The 16,528-nt window shown below is 33.5% G+C and overlaps 1 protein-coding gene across 2 annotated transcripts in view; it reads left to right on the forward strand.

The window, feature by feature from the left end:
* Positions 1-16,528, forward strand: part of LOC124430626 (titin-like) — a 42,203-nt gene that overhangs the window by 22,736 nt on the left and 2,939 nt on the right. Inside the window, exons 2-6 of one of the 2 annotated variants that reach the window (XM_046977483.1) lie at positions 6,566-7,059; positions 7,269-7,434; positions 8,779-8,919; positions 9,902-10,026; positions 10,129-16,521. In XM_046977483.1, the coding sequence (XP_046833439.1) occupies positions 6,630-7,059; positions 7,269-7,434; positions 8,779-8,919; positions 9,902-10,026; positions 10,129-16,521 (7,255 nt within the window). In that variant the 5' untranslated portion in view covers positions 6,566-6,629. The remainder of the gene's footprint in view (positions 1-6,565; positions 7,060-7,268; positions 7,435-8,778; positions 8,920-9,901; positions 10,027-10,128; positions 16,522-16,528) is intronic. The other variant, XM_046977484.1, reaches the window with a different exon arrangement.

Here is a 16,528-nt window from a genome sequence, read left to right on the forward strand (position 1 = left end):
AGAAAAAAAAAAAATTAGAATGTTAATATACGCTCTTTCAAACGACAATAGTTGTCTACTGTCAATCGTAAGTAGACTGTGACGAGAATATATATTCTATGTAACTGTATGTGTATGTGTGATTATATTGGTAAACAGGTGAACTGTTCATGTCTATTGGATCAAACTATATTATTAAATTTCCTAATTGAAATTCTTTAAATATTATTATTAATGGAAAAGTATCACGAAGAAAAAAATGTCATTTGAAATTTTCAATAAGTTTCTTTAAGAAATCATTGTAATAACATTATCTAATCAATCTATTTGTTTAAATATGATTACTAATGAATTATTTTGATATATAATCTTAAAGTAAAACTAAAGAACAAAAATATTTTAGAAACGTAACAAAATTATGCAATCATTAGCTTGGTATTACTCGTGTTATATAATTTAGATTTAGATATAGATCAAAATTAATACTCAGTGCACAGATCTCACAACGTGGAGGTTATTGCATATGGAGATCGGTGAACTAAGATAACATTAATTTAGTTGCGTTTAATGAATCTTCCTTCGACCCCGTCAAAGTTGATGGAATATGCACTAACTGCAATTTTGCCCTGATCTATTCACGAGAAAAAGCATGGATTTCTTTTTATAAAATATTATTTTAAAACGTACAACAGAAACATTACGAAATTATTAATAATTATAATTTTTACATATAAATTTGTAAACTTTGTAACTATTATTACGTTATATTTTGTATTATATTTTTAAATTTATTAAAATTAATATATATATTTCTAATCATTTTTACTGAATTGTATTATTAATAAATTTAAAGTTGGGCATATAAATCGATTTGCCATGTCATTTTAAATTACAATTAAATAAAAATCACAATTACTCTTCTGAATCATAATTAATCTTCTGAATTAAAGTGGAATAAAAATATGAGATTATAAACTAATATACGAAACACTTACTAATCTACTTTAAAAACGTATAAGATAATTAATTTAATATATTAAATTATTTTGTTTGTTATATATGATCTTCCGAACAAAATAATGCATAAACTTTATATCATTCTTCGAATGTTAATTTATATAATTATTTTCTTCATCTAAAAATGTTAATTAATTGCACCATTGATTAATCGAATTGAATCGATGAAACAAGAAGATCCTTATCCTGAATTAATGATAATAAGTATGTACAATAAATAAACAATGAAAAACATATACACAATTAAAAATTTACGAGTAAATTCAAAAGAGAAATTACTCACGGTCATGCTCGCTGCAATAATTTATTTAAAAAAAATTACAATCAGTAACTCGTGTCGATTCGAACCTTTTTCATCCTCGGCATGAGTACTGAAGGGACTTTAATTTATTCACTTACTACTTAAGAAGTTCTCTGATGGCTCCAAAACACTCGTTCTTATTGTAGGTCGAAATTATGATAGGTAGACATTAACGTAGGTTGAAAATACAATAGGTTGAAACCATATTGTGAATTGTGACTTGATGAAAATATAACGATGACCTAGAAAAAAAAAAACAAGAAATGTTTATTAAATTTATTACAATTGAAAGATTGTAAAATTATTATTATATTTATATACATTATGAAATTTAAAAATATGCTTACCAATATTCTCCTGTTGAATAAGTATATTCATTTCTTCCATGATGCACTGACTCTAATACGCGTTAATTATTTATTAATTAGAAAACGACACTAAATTTAATCCGCGAAATTCTACTGTTATATATACGATAAATACACATCTGTGTGTGACTGTGAAAAAAAAAAAAACAACAACTTTAGACGAACAAACACTGACTCTATAACTGATTGCATTGCACGCAATCGATTCAAGTACTCGCGCTTCTTGAAATTAATTTAAATCGCGAGAATACGAACAAATTTAATTTAACGAACAAACACTATTTTTACTTCGCGATTTTTTTGTTAAAACATAAAAAAAATTTATCAAACATATTAACCTGTAAATCATTTCATTAAAGATAACATACTTATATAAATATATTATATAAAAGTATTGAACATAATTAATATCTTAAATTGTATTAAATAAAATTATTTATAACATTTAATATTGTTAAGATGCATCAAATTATTATATCTCATAAGAAATATTATATCTCGTAAGATATATATCTCTCATTAGTATTTGCTTTGTATTATGAAATACAACTCAAGCAGTAGCAATTTCCCAGATCTAACTATTTGGAGGTAGTAAGATATGGAGAACCAGCTGTTAAATAATAAATCCTATACAAAAAATAAAAAAAAAAAAAATATATATATATATGAACTGCTATACTTTCTTGTGTGTAACAATAAAATTATTATAATATTATGATATATAATAATATATATATATATATATATTATTTTATATATATGTATTAAATTATGATATATATATATGTATATATGAAAATAGAATTGAAATATGCGATAATGAATAAAGCTTCAAATAAAATTGTTCGTTACTTTCGTAATAGATGCTTACACGTCGAAATATTCTATATGAATGAAGAAGACTCGTTACTAACCTTGAAAAAAGTATCAATGCTTATTTATTTTCTTTTCTTTCTCTAAAGAAATTCTCAGAAATATACAAGCCAATGTTATTATACTTACGTCTCGAATGTTATCTATCCCTCTTTCTCTCTCTCTCTCTCTTTCTCTTCCTATTAAGCCTAGCTTTGTGTCCTTACTTGTCCAATGAAGATCGATTGTTTTCAAAGAATTGTTTTCGTTGTATTCTCTACTGTGTCTTTTCACTCGTAAAATTCTTCAAAAGCTGAAAGTGTGTAAAAGATATTGATTAGTAAATAATCAAATTAATTACGTGTGTTTGTTTATATATATATGTTTATAAATGAGATATTAATATGTGCAAAATTTAAAATCGATTAAGTAAAGAACAAAATAAATTGTGTGTATATCTCTGTTATTTATATGCGTATTTTTATGTGTGTGTAATACGTATAGAGGATATCTTTATATGGTTATTAAGGTATAGAGAAATCTATATGCGTACTCATGTGTATGTATATATATATATGTATATATGACGTGTATAAGATACGTAAATGTATAGCATGCATATGTTTGTGTGCGTGTGTGTGTATGTGTGTGTACAAATCGAATATAATACTAAATATGATTAATTAAAGCTACATAATAAAAGATTTCTAATGAAAACATCATCATAAAACGAGAGAAGTATTAAAATCTTAGAAAATAAAGATGAAAAATTGAAAAAAAACTTATTACGTTGTAGTTGACCGAGGGACGCCAAAAGGCCGAATTTATTTTCGCGAATATCTTTTAAATGCGACGATGCCTCGACTTACGAACACTCACTCATAAAAAACGCGTGTTTAAGAATCGATCGATATATTGGAAGGGGGTGTAAGTTAGAAAAAATACACTAATTACCTGCGATTATCGAGGACGATGCGGATCCCGTGTCAAACTCGTATCCAAGGAACAAATATGGCGTCACTTTTACTGAAAAACAATTGAACAATTCCCGCCGCGCATGCGCACAACACCTCAAGTATTTTATTCGAGGCGCGAATAAACATATATTCAATTTCTTCATGTGTTATTAAACAAATCAGAAGTAATATAAAATTTGAAAATTAAATTAATAAAAATTTTAATAATCATTGTTATAAAAATTTATATAATTATTTTTTAAATAACTATTCTCTATTTTTAACTTATTATATCTTTTTAAATTATTAAAAGAAGTTCTCGTCACACACACTAGTTTATTCACACGTACGAGAGTGTCTCTCTCCTCGTTACATCGTTAGTCAAAAGATACAGAATTAATAAATCAAATAAAAAAATCTTTATTTAGGATTATAAAATTCTGAAAAGTAATAGTTTGTAAAATTTTTATCTGTAAATGTTTGATTATATATAATTTTTTATTTCAATAAAATATTACGATTTAATAATAATAGGGAATTATTAAGGATATGTTCAACTATAATTATATATTATAAATAAATGGAAAAGCAATAACTTTTGGAATATATAATGATAAATAAAAAGAAGGGAAAAGAAAAAATGTTTGACATATATATGTGGACATTACTAACCTATATAAATGTAAAAAGGAAATATTGACACAGTATATATATATATATATATATATATATAATTTTATAGAAAATATCTTCTCTGAATGCTAAGGTAGGCAAAAAAAATTTTTCTTTTAAGGGCAAAAGTTTATTAAAAACTTTATATTTATCTTTCTTAGTATATAACTTCCTTATATAAATATATATATCCATATATACTATGGTTACTGACCTATCTGTAAATGTTTGGAAGAATCCAAACTTCTTATTTCAATATATCTTAGTAGTACATTTATAACAAATTATTAATAACTTTGATCACATAGCTTTAAATATTTAACATAAAATTTTAAGGAAACAACCTGACTATAATTTTTATCTAAATAATTTGTAAGATTTTTTTAGATCATTTCATCTTTATCTAAAGCATATCATGAATGCATATGAGTACCTATCTATACTTTATTTAATTAATATAAATTGAACAATAAGTAGTTTTAAATAGTTTTCTATTACAATTTTGCTCAATTTAATTGAAGAAGGCACACACATTGCATATCAAGCACTCCTACTGATAGTTCTAAAAAAAAAAAAAGATACAACCAGTATACTATCTGTAAATATTATCAAATGTAACATATTAAATTCAAGCAATAATTTCATTCAAAGTCGAAAATACAAAAGCATTTATACAAAGAAACAGTTATGGTATCAAGCATGGATCCACAAAGATTGTTTCCCTAGCTTGTTATTTCTTGACTTCCTTTTCTTAAGATTATCGGTAGGTGGGATCAAAACCCACGGTGCCTAAGTACAATTGCACACGGTACAATGGTTTTCTCGTGCAGTCAACGAGAGGACATATTTGAATCTGTGTTGTGTTTGTGTATAAATGTGAGTGTCATAATGCTTTCGCACGTTCTTTCATTATGATCGTTACATCACCCTCGAGGATGTCGACTTTTCATCGTTGATGGAATCCTTGGAATCTTCTAGCAAGGCGTGTCCTATAAGATCATTTTCCTTTTTCTTTTTATCACAGTAATAAATCCTACATGCCATCGAATAGACCGAATATAATTGTGAGGCCATTATCTACTTCTCTATAAAATAAATTGTAGATGAAGCATAGTACTTTATAGGAAAAAAAAAAAAAATAAAAAAAAAACTATTAGGATAATTAATTTTAAAACGATACCACAAACTGTGTTCACTTATTAATATTGTCATAGAAAATTGTATGCTTTTGTTATTAAGGAAATTATCGATCCAATTAACGTTCCTTTTAAAATCATTTTCTTTTTTTCCTTTCTTTTCAGCAATTAGAAATTTATCTTTAGGATCATTAATGAGTTACTTTCATCGAAGGATCAGATAAATTTATTGTTATAGAAAGATAAGAAAAATCTGTGTTAAATGTACTATATTATTAATGGTAAAGTTCATCTGGATAATAATTAAATGAGTCAGATGAAAGAAGCAGATAAAAGTAAAAGTAAAAAAAAGAAAAAAAAAAAAGGAAAGATTATAGTGAACGCTTCGGTGAGTTCTCGAGGATTATGTCACTTACAGGAATGGGGAAAGATTCCTACAAAATGAAGCCGGGTAAACGGTCGGTTCTTTTCTCGGAGGACTCCGCGGGGTGAATCAGTCCTTTGTGCCTGGCTCTCTCAGGGTCAACCACTTTCGGTGCAGTATATGCCTTCTCAACGTTTATGTGTATGCTCGCAAACACGCTCGCTCGTCTGACCGTTCCTATAGGGTGTCCTGGAAATCGTCTCCAAGCCTAAGGAAATTCGATTCCTATTAGGTTTCAATCTCTCTCTCTCTTTTTTTTTCCTTTCTTCAAGATAATTTATTACTGAAAATAATCTTTGTCTTGTCATCTGAAAAAAGAAATAAAAACTTATAAGGGTATAGTTTATATTTTAAAACTTGATAGATCAGGTCAGATAGAAAGAATAAAAATTAAAAAAAAAAATCTTATTAATTTTTATTAGCGTTTTAGAAACAAACAAGAAAAAAGTAATATGAATGTGTAAGGATATCGAATACGAATGCTGAGTGAAGATTCATCCTCTCACGGTTCTCACATCCATCTCTCGTTGGTATCTTTCTTTCTCTCTTACAAAGATTCAAACTCGCTTCGTGAAACGACGTCACTCTGGCTTGGATTCACGCCAGTGAGTTCAACCGTCGGTTGGTACAGTCGAATGGAAAATCAGTAATATTAACATATAGATACCGGCTAATACATATAAGTTTGAATAAAAATATACATACACACACACACATATATATATATATGAGAGTAGTTTATAATATTATATTTTCCCCCATCATATTCAGTAAATTCATTTTGACATATCTATTAAAAATAAATGTTGATTTTACTTAATAACAAATGAATTATCTAATGAAGATATTTGTTCTTTCAGAATCCAGACGCATGACAGAGGAAAGGGCTAGCTCGTCTTTAGAAAGCGAAAAGGCAATCGGAAAATGTCGGATATCGGTGGGGATGATGGTACTACTGGTGGTGAGAGTGGCATGGACAATCTAGCATTTGCTATTGAAGATGAATGCGTGAATAGCTCAAAACACGTTGATAACAATGTTCATGAACAAGAAAGTAACAAACAACAAGTGAACATGGAACAGGACTATAGATCGCCAACTGATACGATTGGTTCGCCAACAGAGAATGGTCATCGTCGATCGTTCGTTTCTCAGCATTACGTTGAACCAGTGAGAAATAGCCCAGAGCCACGTTACAAATCTGAGACGAAGATTGAGCTTCCACCATCAACTGGTGGACAAACTCCAGATAAGAATTCCACGAGCGAGCCGAAGCTCAACGGCGTTCATGGAAATGGCAACAACAACGACGCTAGCTTCCTCAACAGCAGCGCCACAAGCGTCCAGGTCAACGGTAAGTTAGGGTCGTAGACCGTGAAGAAGAAGAAGAGAGAAAGAGAGAGAGAGAGAGAGAGAGAGAGAGAGAGAAAGAGAGAGAGAGAGAGAGAAAGAAAGAAAACGAAAGTTTGTTGAACCGAGCTCTAGCTAATTCTTCAATTCGAACAAAAACCTGCAAAAATCTGATCTTCCTAAGTAATTGCAACATCTATTTCTCTTTCACAGATAATGGAAAGAAGGAACAGATCGAAGCAGTGAATTTAGAGTTGGTTTCAATGAGGCCCTACACAGGCAACAATATCCAAACAAAGGGTCAAGAAGCATGCGAGGTACCAACCGACCCTTACGAGGAATACTTCGTGCCAGTTAACGAACATCGAAAGTATATTAGGTAATAAAGAAGATTGCCAAAGAGATGAACGAAATGAAAAAAGATAAGGAACATCGTGTGTTTGCCCTGTCTGTCTCTGTTCTGTTTTCTCATTGTTGCTATTCATTTTTTTTTTACTGTTGTTTATATTATTACTATTATTATTATTATTATTATTATTATTATTATTATTATTATTATTATTATTATTATTATTATTATTATTCTTTCGTTTGATTAATTCTCATATCTTTCTTCTAATTCTAATTAACTCTTTCGCGTGCACTGTTTACCAGCCCGGCGAGCCTGCCTAGCGATTTTTCTGAGAATGAAGGTAGTTAACAATTTCCCCCACTTTCTCCAACCCTTTTTTGCCGCTGTATTTATGCTCGGGGTGCAGGAATTTTGTTCAAAGGAATAAATAGAAGAATGATGATGATGATGATTATAATGATGATGTTCATGATGATAATGATGATGATGATCATGATAATGATGATGATGATGATGATGATGATGATGATGATGATAATGATGACAATGATAACGACGGTGAACGGAATATTCTAAAATAGAAGAAAAAAAAAACCTTGCATACAAAATTGTGTCATTGCTTACAAAAAAGCAATAAAATAAAAAAAAAAATAAAAAAAATAAAAAAATGCGAAACGGTCGTCCTTCGTAAAGTAAGCGAGCGACGAATCTTAATGACGATTTTCGAGTTTACTAAGAAAACGTTAAGACACACTATGAATAAATTCTTCGATCGTCTAAGTAGCACCATTCTTATCCTTTGCTAATAGCTATCCGGTAAGAGACGAGGCTAGATTCACCGATCCTCGTTCACGAATCCCCGTTGATTTTCCGTCTTCTTAAGAGCTCGGATTAAAGTGCAAAACGCGTAAAGCCTCTATGGAGATGCGGTCGTGGCACGAGGTGACTTTAACGTCGGCATACTAAATAACTAACGTACGTACGTTTCGATGACATTAGATCGGCAAAGCATGTAGAGTAAGATAAGAGACTAGGTAAAAAACACATTGAGACTGAGTATTCGAAGATAAAAAATTATTTAAGAAAAGAAAAGAAAAAAAAAAAAGAAAAAAAGAAAACAGATATATACGCGTGAGAGGAGACACTTCCCTTTCGTCAGATCCGCGATTTCCTTTACTGTTCATCAAATGAGTTAAAAAAAAAAACGAGATAGAGAGAGAGAGAGAGAGAGAGAGACAGAGAAAAGAAAGAAATAAAGAAGGAAAAAAAAAGAGAGAGAGAGAGAGAGAGAGTATGTGTGTGTGAATAAGAGAAGAGAGAAAGAAATGGGTGAAAGTGTCAGACGATGTTTTCTGTTACGCCGATACATAGCAGGGGTCCCGAGGCCGAGGTTGAAACAACCGTGGCTGGAGTACGTTTTGATTTGGGCCCGGGTGTCGGCCGTGAAGGACTCAGCCTGAGAGATCCGGCCGCCGGACTGGTTGACTATTCCCACTGGCTTACAGCCCTCAGGTACTTGAAGGATGCTTTCGAGGATGAGGAAAATGGGGAATAAAATAAAAAATAAAATAAATAAAAAACAAAAAAAAAATAATAATAAAATAAATAAATAAATAAAAGGAAAAAAAAAAAAGAATTATTAATGACGATGGGGGACAATGAAGGAAACCTTTTTTTCTTGCCTTAATGCGAGGGAAGTTTGGTAGCGGACTAACCCGCTTCTATTTTAGACTCCACTGACTCTGCTTCGAGTTCATCGATGGTCATAATCTTGTCCGGTCACTTCGATAGTTCAAAATCCGTAGGCATACTTTCGATAACCACGTTCGTTACGTTAATTTAATCAATTGGTTCGTCGTCTCGACTTTCTTCGCATAATTCCTTTAGATTATTTGACCTTGACTTGCAGATAACATCGACTGCGAGTATATACCCACGCATAAACACGTGCATACAATGCGATGATATCCCATTTCCATTTCCATTTTTTTTTCTTTTTTTTTCTTTTTTTTTTATTTTACCAATCCTTTCTCTCATACCTACGACCTGAAACAACAATAATCGTATCAGTATGCTTGATACTTTGTGACATGTGATTATTATAGCGATATCTGACTATCGAGGGGAAGCTTCTAATCTCACGGCTGGTTGCTGATGGAGGTTTAGCAATCACGTTGCGTGTATATTAGCTCTTTAAACGCACCTACGCATTGTACGATGACCGCAGCTGAACGATTGCTGCGGTAGTGGTTAAAAATTGATGCGGTTTATACAAAAAAAGAAAAAAATAAATAAGTTCTTACGAATTGACCGATATTCGTTAGAAAGAAATGTGGTTATGCGTTTTTCTCATCGAAGATGTGACTTCTGTCACGTGGGTGTGTTTAAGGATTAATGCTGTACAAAAATGCTTATCATGGGGTCCTGGATATGGGAGATATAAAAGAATTCATGTGTTAATCGTTTGTTCATGTTAAATGGTACTGTGTTGCAGGGGAGAAAAATTGTATGTCACCAAGGATAAAAGATCTAGAAGTTCGTATTGGAGAAGAATGGCATGCTGGGGATGTGGTCTCTTGGTTCTTTCAATTGCAATCATAATCGCCATTTTAGCTGCAAGTAAGAGAGAGAGAGAGAGAGAGAGATTCAAATACAATGATATATCTGTTACGTCATATTTTCTATATGAATATTTTTAATAAATAATTCTGATCGTTTCAGCTGGTGTGATTCTCACTCAGGAAGCTACAGAACCTCTGGACACCATAGACCAAACTAATTCTCGTCAATTTGATGGTGCTCAATTGGCTGGAAGTCAAGAATATATGAAAAATCCACCGATGAGTCCAGCTCCAGAAACTTCCAGTTTTCCAACATGGCCTACGACTGATGAAACATTGTATCAAATTGTACCGGATGCTCTTGATGGTCTATTAAAGTTAGATGATTTTGTATGGGACGAACAGATGAGTGATCCCAAATCTAGAGTGTACAGAGAACTTGCGTCAGAGATAGAAGAGTATCTTCAAAATATGCTTCAATCTAATACGAGAGACTCACCGGTAATTAAAGTTTATGATGTTAATAAGGATTCTGAAGTAAAATTCAGAATAAGTCATCCTTTGTGGGCTACACCGAAAGAAACTCAGGAGAATATCGAAAAAGCTGTTCGAGAGAATGGCAACTCGATTGGAAAATATCATCTTGGTAGATTGCAAGTAGGAGAACTTATTGATCAATGTCAAGATGGTAGTTTAATTTGCGCAGAAACATGCAAGTATGATTATTCACAAGGACTGTTTGTTTGTTCTTGTATGCCTGGAAAAATATTAAACACGAATGGAAAAGATTGTTTGGATGAGAACGATTTGAGTAACATTGATATGGACGATACGATTTTATCACCGAGCACAGAACCGACAAAAGATTTTGTGGGTAGAAGTCGAGGTCCAGGAACGTTGTTTGAACCTAGACATCCCGATAATTGGGATCACTCGGATTTCGTTACGAATTCTATGAATACTCAGTCATCTTCCAACGCGGATGTTGAACCTACTGTGCAACCGATAAATCAAGATGAAGAAATATCGGATAAAACTATAAATAACGAGCCAAATCCCATGGCAGAATCAACTGCGGATCCAGAAATTTCCAGAGCTCATAATTCTGATATTTCTAATTGGATGCATGAATATTCTAAGCATCCTATAGAAGAACATTCTATTGAACCAGAGTCGTCTGTTAAACCAGAACCATCTGCTGAACCAGAACCGTCTGCTGAACCAGAACCAACCATAGAACCAGAGCCGTCCGTAGAACCAGGGCCGTCCGCAGAACCAGAGCCGTCCGTAGAACCGGAGCCAGAACCGGCCGTCGAACAAGAGCCAGAACCGGCCGTCGAACCAGAGCCGACCTTTGCGCCAGAACCGGCCATCGAACCAGAGCCGTCTTCTGCGCCAGACCCGGCCATCGAACCAGAGTCGTCCTCTGCGCCAGAATTGGCCATCGAACCAGAGCCGTCCTCTCCTCCAGAACCGGCCATCGAAGCAGAGCCGTCCTCTGCGTCAGAACCGCCCGTCGAACCAGAGCCGTCCTCTGCGCCAGAACCGGCCGTTGAACCAGAACCGGCCATTGAACCAGAGCCGTCCTCTGGGCCAGAATCGGCCGTCGAACCAGAGCCGACCTCTGCGCCAGAACCGGCCATCGAACCAGAGCCATCCTCTGCACCAGAATCGGCCGTCGAACCAGAGCCGTCCTCTACGTTAGAACCGACCATTGAACCACAGCCGTCCTCTACGTCAGAATCGGCTGTTGAACCAGAGGCATCCTTTACGTTAGAACCGGCCGCTGAAACAGAGCCGTCTTCTGCGCCAGAACCGGCCGTTGAACCAGAGCCGTCTTCTGCGCCAGAACCGGCCGTTGAACCAGAGCCGTCCTCTGCTCCAGAACCGGCTGTTGAATCACAACCATCCTCTGCATCAGAGCCGGCTATTGAACCAGAAACGTCCTTTGCGCCAGAACCGGCTGCTGAAACAAAGCCGTCCTATGCGCCTGAACCGGTCACTAAACCAGAACTAGTTGCTGAACCAGAACCGTCCATTGGACCAGAATCGTCTGGTGAACCAGATTCTTCTATTGAAGTAGAATCTTCTATCAAAACTGAGCCAACATCTACTATAGAACCTGAGCTGCTTACAGAACTCCCTCCACAACCTAAACCTTCTATAGAACTATCATCGCAACCTGAACTTTCAACAGAACCACCACCACAATCTGAATCTTCTACAAAACCAATACAAGAACTTCCTGTGATACCTGAACATTCTACAGAAGAAAATACATTAACAAAATTCGAACCTTCTTCAGAATTTTCTCTAGAAGAAAGACCAATTGAAATGACAACGCAAGAAAATGTAAATTTACCCTCTGAGGAGCCAAAACTTTCTATGGAAGTAGACACATCTACAGAAATTTCATTACATTCAATTAATGATGTAGAATCTACAACATTAATAATGGAACCATCACCATCTATGACATTTACCGAATCAAAAGATTTGACACAATCTCCTATAAAAACTAATGCTGCAATGACAACAGGAATTCCACAAGAATATCCACAATCGTCAGCTGAAGTAGAACATTCAACAATGCCAGAAATCCATGTCAAAACAACTACAGAAATTGAAACAACGCCAAAAATTCCTGTCGAATTTACTGTTAAATCGGAACCTTCATATAATTCAGAATCAAGAAATTTCAATAGTAATATAAATGTAAATACTGATGAAATAGATAATGACGAGCCATTACCTGTAATACCTTTGCAAACAGATAATGAAGAACCTACAACAGAAACTTATAACGAACAGGTAACCATGATGTCGCAAGAACATAATTTAGAAGAAAAGGAACTACATGTGGTAACTGAAAGTATCACTACATTGCCGGTAACGATGACCACCATAAATAATAAAAAAGAAATTGAAGATACTACATTTTCGATGAAACAATTAGAAGATTCAATTACCGAAAAAGAAAATGAAATAACCGAATTACCAATAAACGGTGATGTGCAAATTTCTGATACTACGGTTCCAGCTGTTCAGCTTGAAGAAACGACCTTAAATATTGAAGTAGATCCAACGAGAACATTAAAATTAGATAGTAAAACTATCATACCTGAAATGATCACCAACTCTGAAACCACTTCGGAGATACAAAAATCTATGTTAGAAACAAATACAGAATCAAATCAAGTTTCAATGAAGAATATAGATTCTGCAGAAATCGAAGTTGGATCTAATTTAACAGACAAATCAGAAGAGTCATTTACGAATAAAAATCATTCTATTAAATCATTGGATATACCAGAATCAAACGAGCAAGATATAAACGAGCCTAACGTTATAGAGCATGCACCAAAATCAATATTTTCAAGTTTACCCAAAGAATTTAGTCAAAACGTAGAACCTTTGCTGGAATTGGTGAATAATCAAACTGACGAGGAACATATTATGTTATTGCCAAAAGAGGAAGAGAAAAAAGATGAACAGGATAAACATGCCATTATTCCTCAACTGATTCCTGAACAAATAACACATTTTACAACGAGACCAGAGGAATCAACGATGCATCAGGAAAATGTATTAAAAGTTAACGATCAGGTTATTGAGAAGAAAAACTTAACGATCGATACGATCTTAGATCGATCTACCGAACATCCTGAAGAGAATGTAGTTTCTATTGGTGAAACAATCGATCATTCTACCAATCATCCTTTACATCCTGCGATATTCCCTGAAAACATAGCGAATCACGTCGAAAAAATGGATCCCAACGAGGAAAGACATTTCGAAGATATGTCACCTTTCTTACCAGACGTTCAAAAGGAAAAAGAAACGTCGAAGAAAGCACCAAGATTGGACAAGGATGAGCAAGATGTTCCTAATCCTTTCGAAACTCATGTTGAAGATGTTATTATAAATAAACCTGAAAGAAAGGATAACAGACATGAACTGATGTATCCTGCAAATAAAAACGATAGTGAAGAAATCTTGACCGATCTTGATAATTATAATATCAATATCAAAGCAGATGATAATGATGTTTCGATAATACCTCAAGTAATTAACGAAACTGAAATTGAAATGGTTAATCCATTACAACAAAATGAACTTTTGAGAGAATCCGAAGACGATATATTGAAAGATACTTTGAACAATACTCGAACACTCGTGACTAATGATTTGTCCGATGATACAACGACGAATGATACTTTCGGTATTAAAAATGAAAAGGATGAACAAGATGAAGAAATACTTAGGGTGGTACCATTGGATGAGCATAAGGAAACGAAAAATATGGAATACCAATTGGATAAAGTAGAAAGTACCACAGAAGTTGCTCAAATCACTACGATGATGTTCACTAAAGAAAATGGAAAATCTATAGATGAGTTAACTATTAATAATAATAATAATAATAATAATATTGTAAGTAGCTCAGAAAAACCGGAAGAAAATGCTCTAGAGGATCAATACAATGATATCAACGATGAAACGTTATCGAAGACTTTTGATCATAGCAATAACGTTAAAATCGTTTCGTCTGAAGTTACTGATGATAAATCTAAAAAATTAATTATAAATAATATCGATGAACAACAAGATAAGATTAAATCAATATCAGACTCTGAAGAATCTCAAAGTACAACGGAAAGGATATTATCAGCGGAGACTGAAATGCCATCGAGCATGCCCTCTCCTTCTTTGGACAAACACGTTGATGATTCTAAGATTACAACGCAGGTACCTGTTTTACCAATGGAGATACAACAGGACCTTTCTACAACTGAATTAATAGAGAAAATTGAAGCAACAACAATTGCAGATGATAATTCGTTGTCAGATCATCAATTCGTTGTCAATCATACTGAAAGTTCAAATATTTTTCATGATGATAAAGAGAAAGAATCTATCACTATGATTCCATCTACTATAGCTCCAATGTATTCATTGGAGACTAAAACTACTCCACAGGTGTCAATTTTACCAGACGAATTGCAAACAACTGAACACGAATTCTTAATAACTACTTCTTCTGCGAGACCAGACATCATCAAGATGATCAATGATACGAAGCATAATCACAACAGGACAGCGACAACTATGATTTCAATAGAATATATTAATAACATTTCGGTAACTACATCCAGTTCTACGATGACTCCAGAAGTTGATAATATAACGAACGTTGTAATAGAAACAGATAATACAAATTTAACTGAAACGATATCCAATGAACATGATAATATTCAACATACTGTTCTAAATGAGGAACCAAATAAATTGATGAATCTGATGACGATTCTTGAAAATACAACGAACTATCCTAAGCCAGAAACAGCTTTCACAATTTCCAACGAAGATTATGCTGCAATGGCAACGGAAATCAGTAGTGCTAAAGTATCAGATTCAGTTACTACCAGTGATGACATAAGACCAGTTACTGAAGAGATTCTAGATGATACGAGACCATACGATTTCGATTTTAGATCATTTTTCTCAACAACGACTATGGGAGATGTCATTCTCAACGAAGATTCGAAAGAATTGTCTGAGGAAGAATTGAAAGTGATACCATTAGAGAAAATTCAAGAGATCAAGAAAAAATCTACCGACAAAAAGAATCCAGATAAATATAAATACAAAAAAGAGAAGGAGCTCAATCTGGAGGATCAAAGAATAGAAAATGTTACAACTGAGATCAACGATTCAATGATTTTGATCCCCACTGAGATTTCAAAGATTCCCGTCGAACCGAATGAAAATATTAGTATGGAAAACATACCTAACACTAGTACAGATTCGATTATTTCAAAATTCATTTTAGCTGATACAGAAGGTAAAATTGTGCCTATACCAAAATTGAAAATCGTTGAGATCACATCTAGATCAAATCAATCTGAATCAGAAGACAAACAAGCTCATGAACCAAATACGACTATAGCTAGTCTAATAAAAAATAATACAGAAATGGAAGTAAATAATAAATATCCTAACTATATACCCGTATCTGAAGAGATTATAGAAGTTAATCCAGTTACAGAGCCTTTCATACTCATTCGAAATTACACTTTGTATCGAACGACTCCATTGGTTCCAATCTTGGAAGTTGAACAAACAACGATTCAAAGTAATATTCCTATTGAACATGACGATATGTTGAATAATTCAAACGAAACAATTCTTCAGAGTAACGTTCAAGAAGCTAACAATTTAACAGCCAATACATTGAATCTTTTGTCATTGAATACCATGAGTTACTCGAAATGTAGTACAGGTCAATTTCAATGTACCAATGGCACATCTAGATCTGGTGCTTATTGTGTCAGTTTATCCGCGAAATGTGACTCCCAAAAGGATTGTTCTGATGGTTCTGATGAGCTTAATTGTCAGGAAGAGGGATGTCCTGGAAACTTCCAATGTGCCAATCGTCAATGTCTTAAGAGACACCTTGTATGTAATGGAATCGTAGATTGCGATGATGGTAGCGACGAACAGAATTGTCAAGATTGGAAATGCATCTTCGATGAACACCGTTGCACCAATGGTAAGTC

This window comes from Vespa crabro, chromosome 19 (genome assembly GCF_910589235.1).
Source record: "Vespa crabro chromosome 19, iyVesCrab1.2, whole genome shotgun sequence".
NCBI lineage: Eukaryota > Metazoa > Arthropoda > Insecta > Hymenoptera > Vespidae > Vespa > Vespa crabro.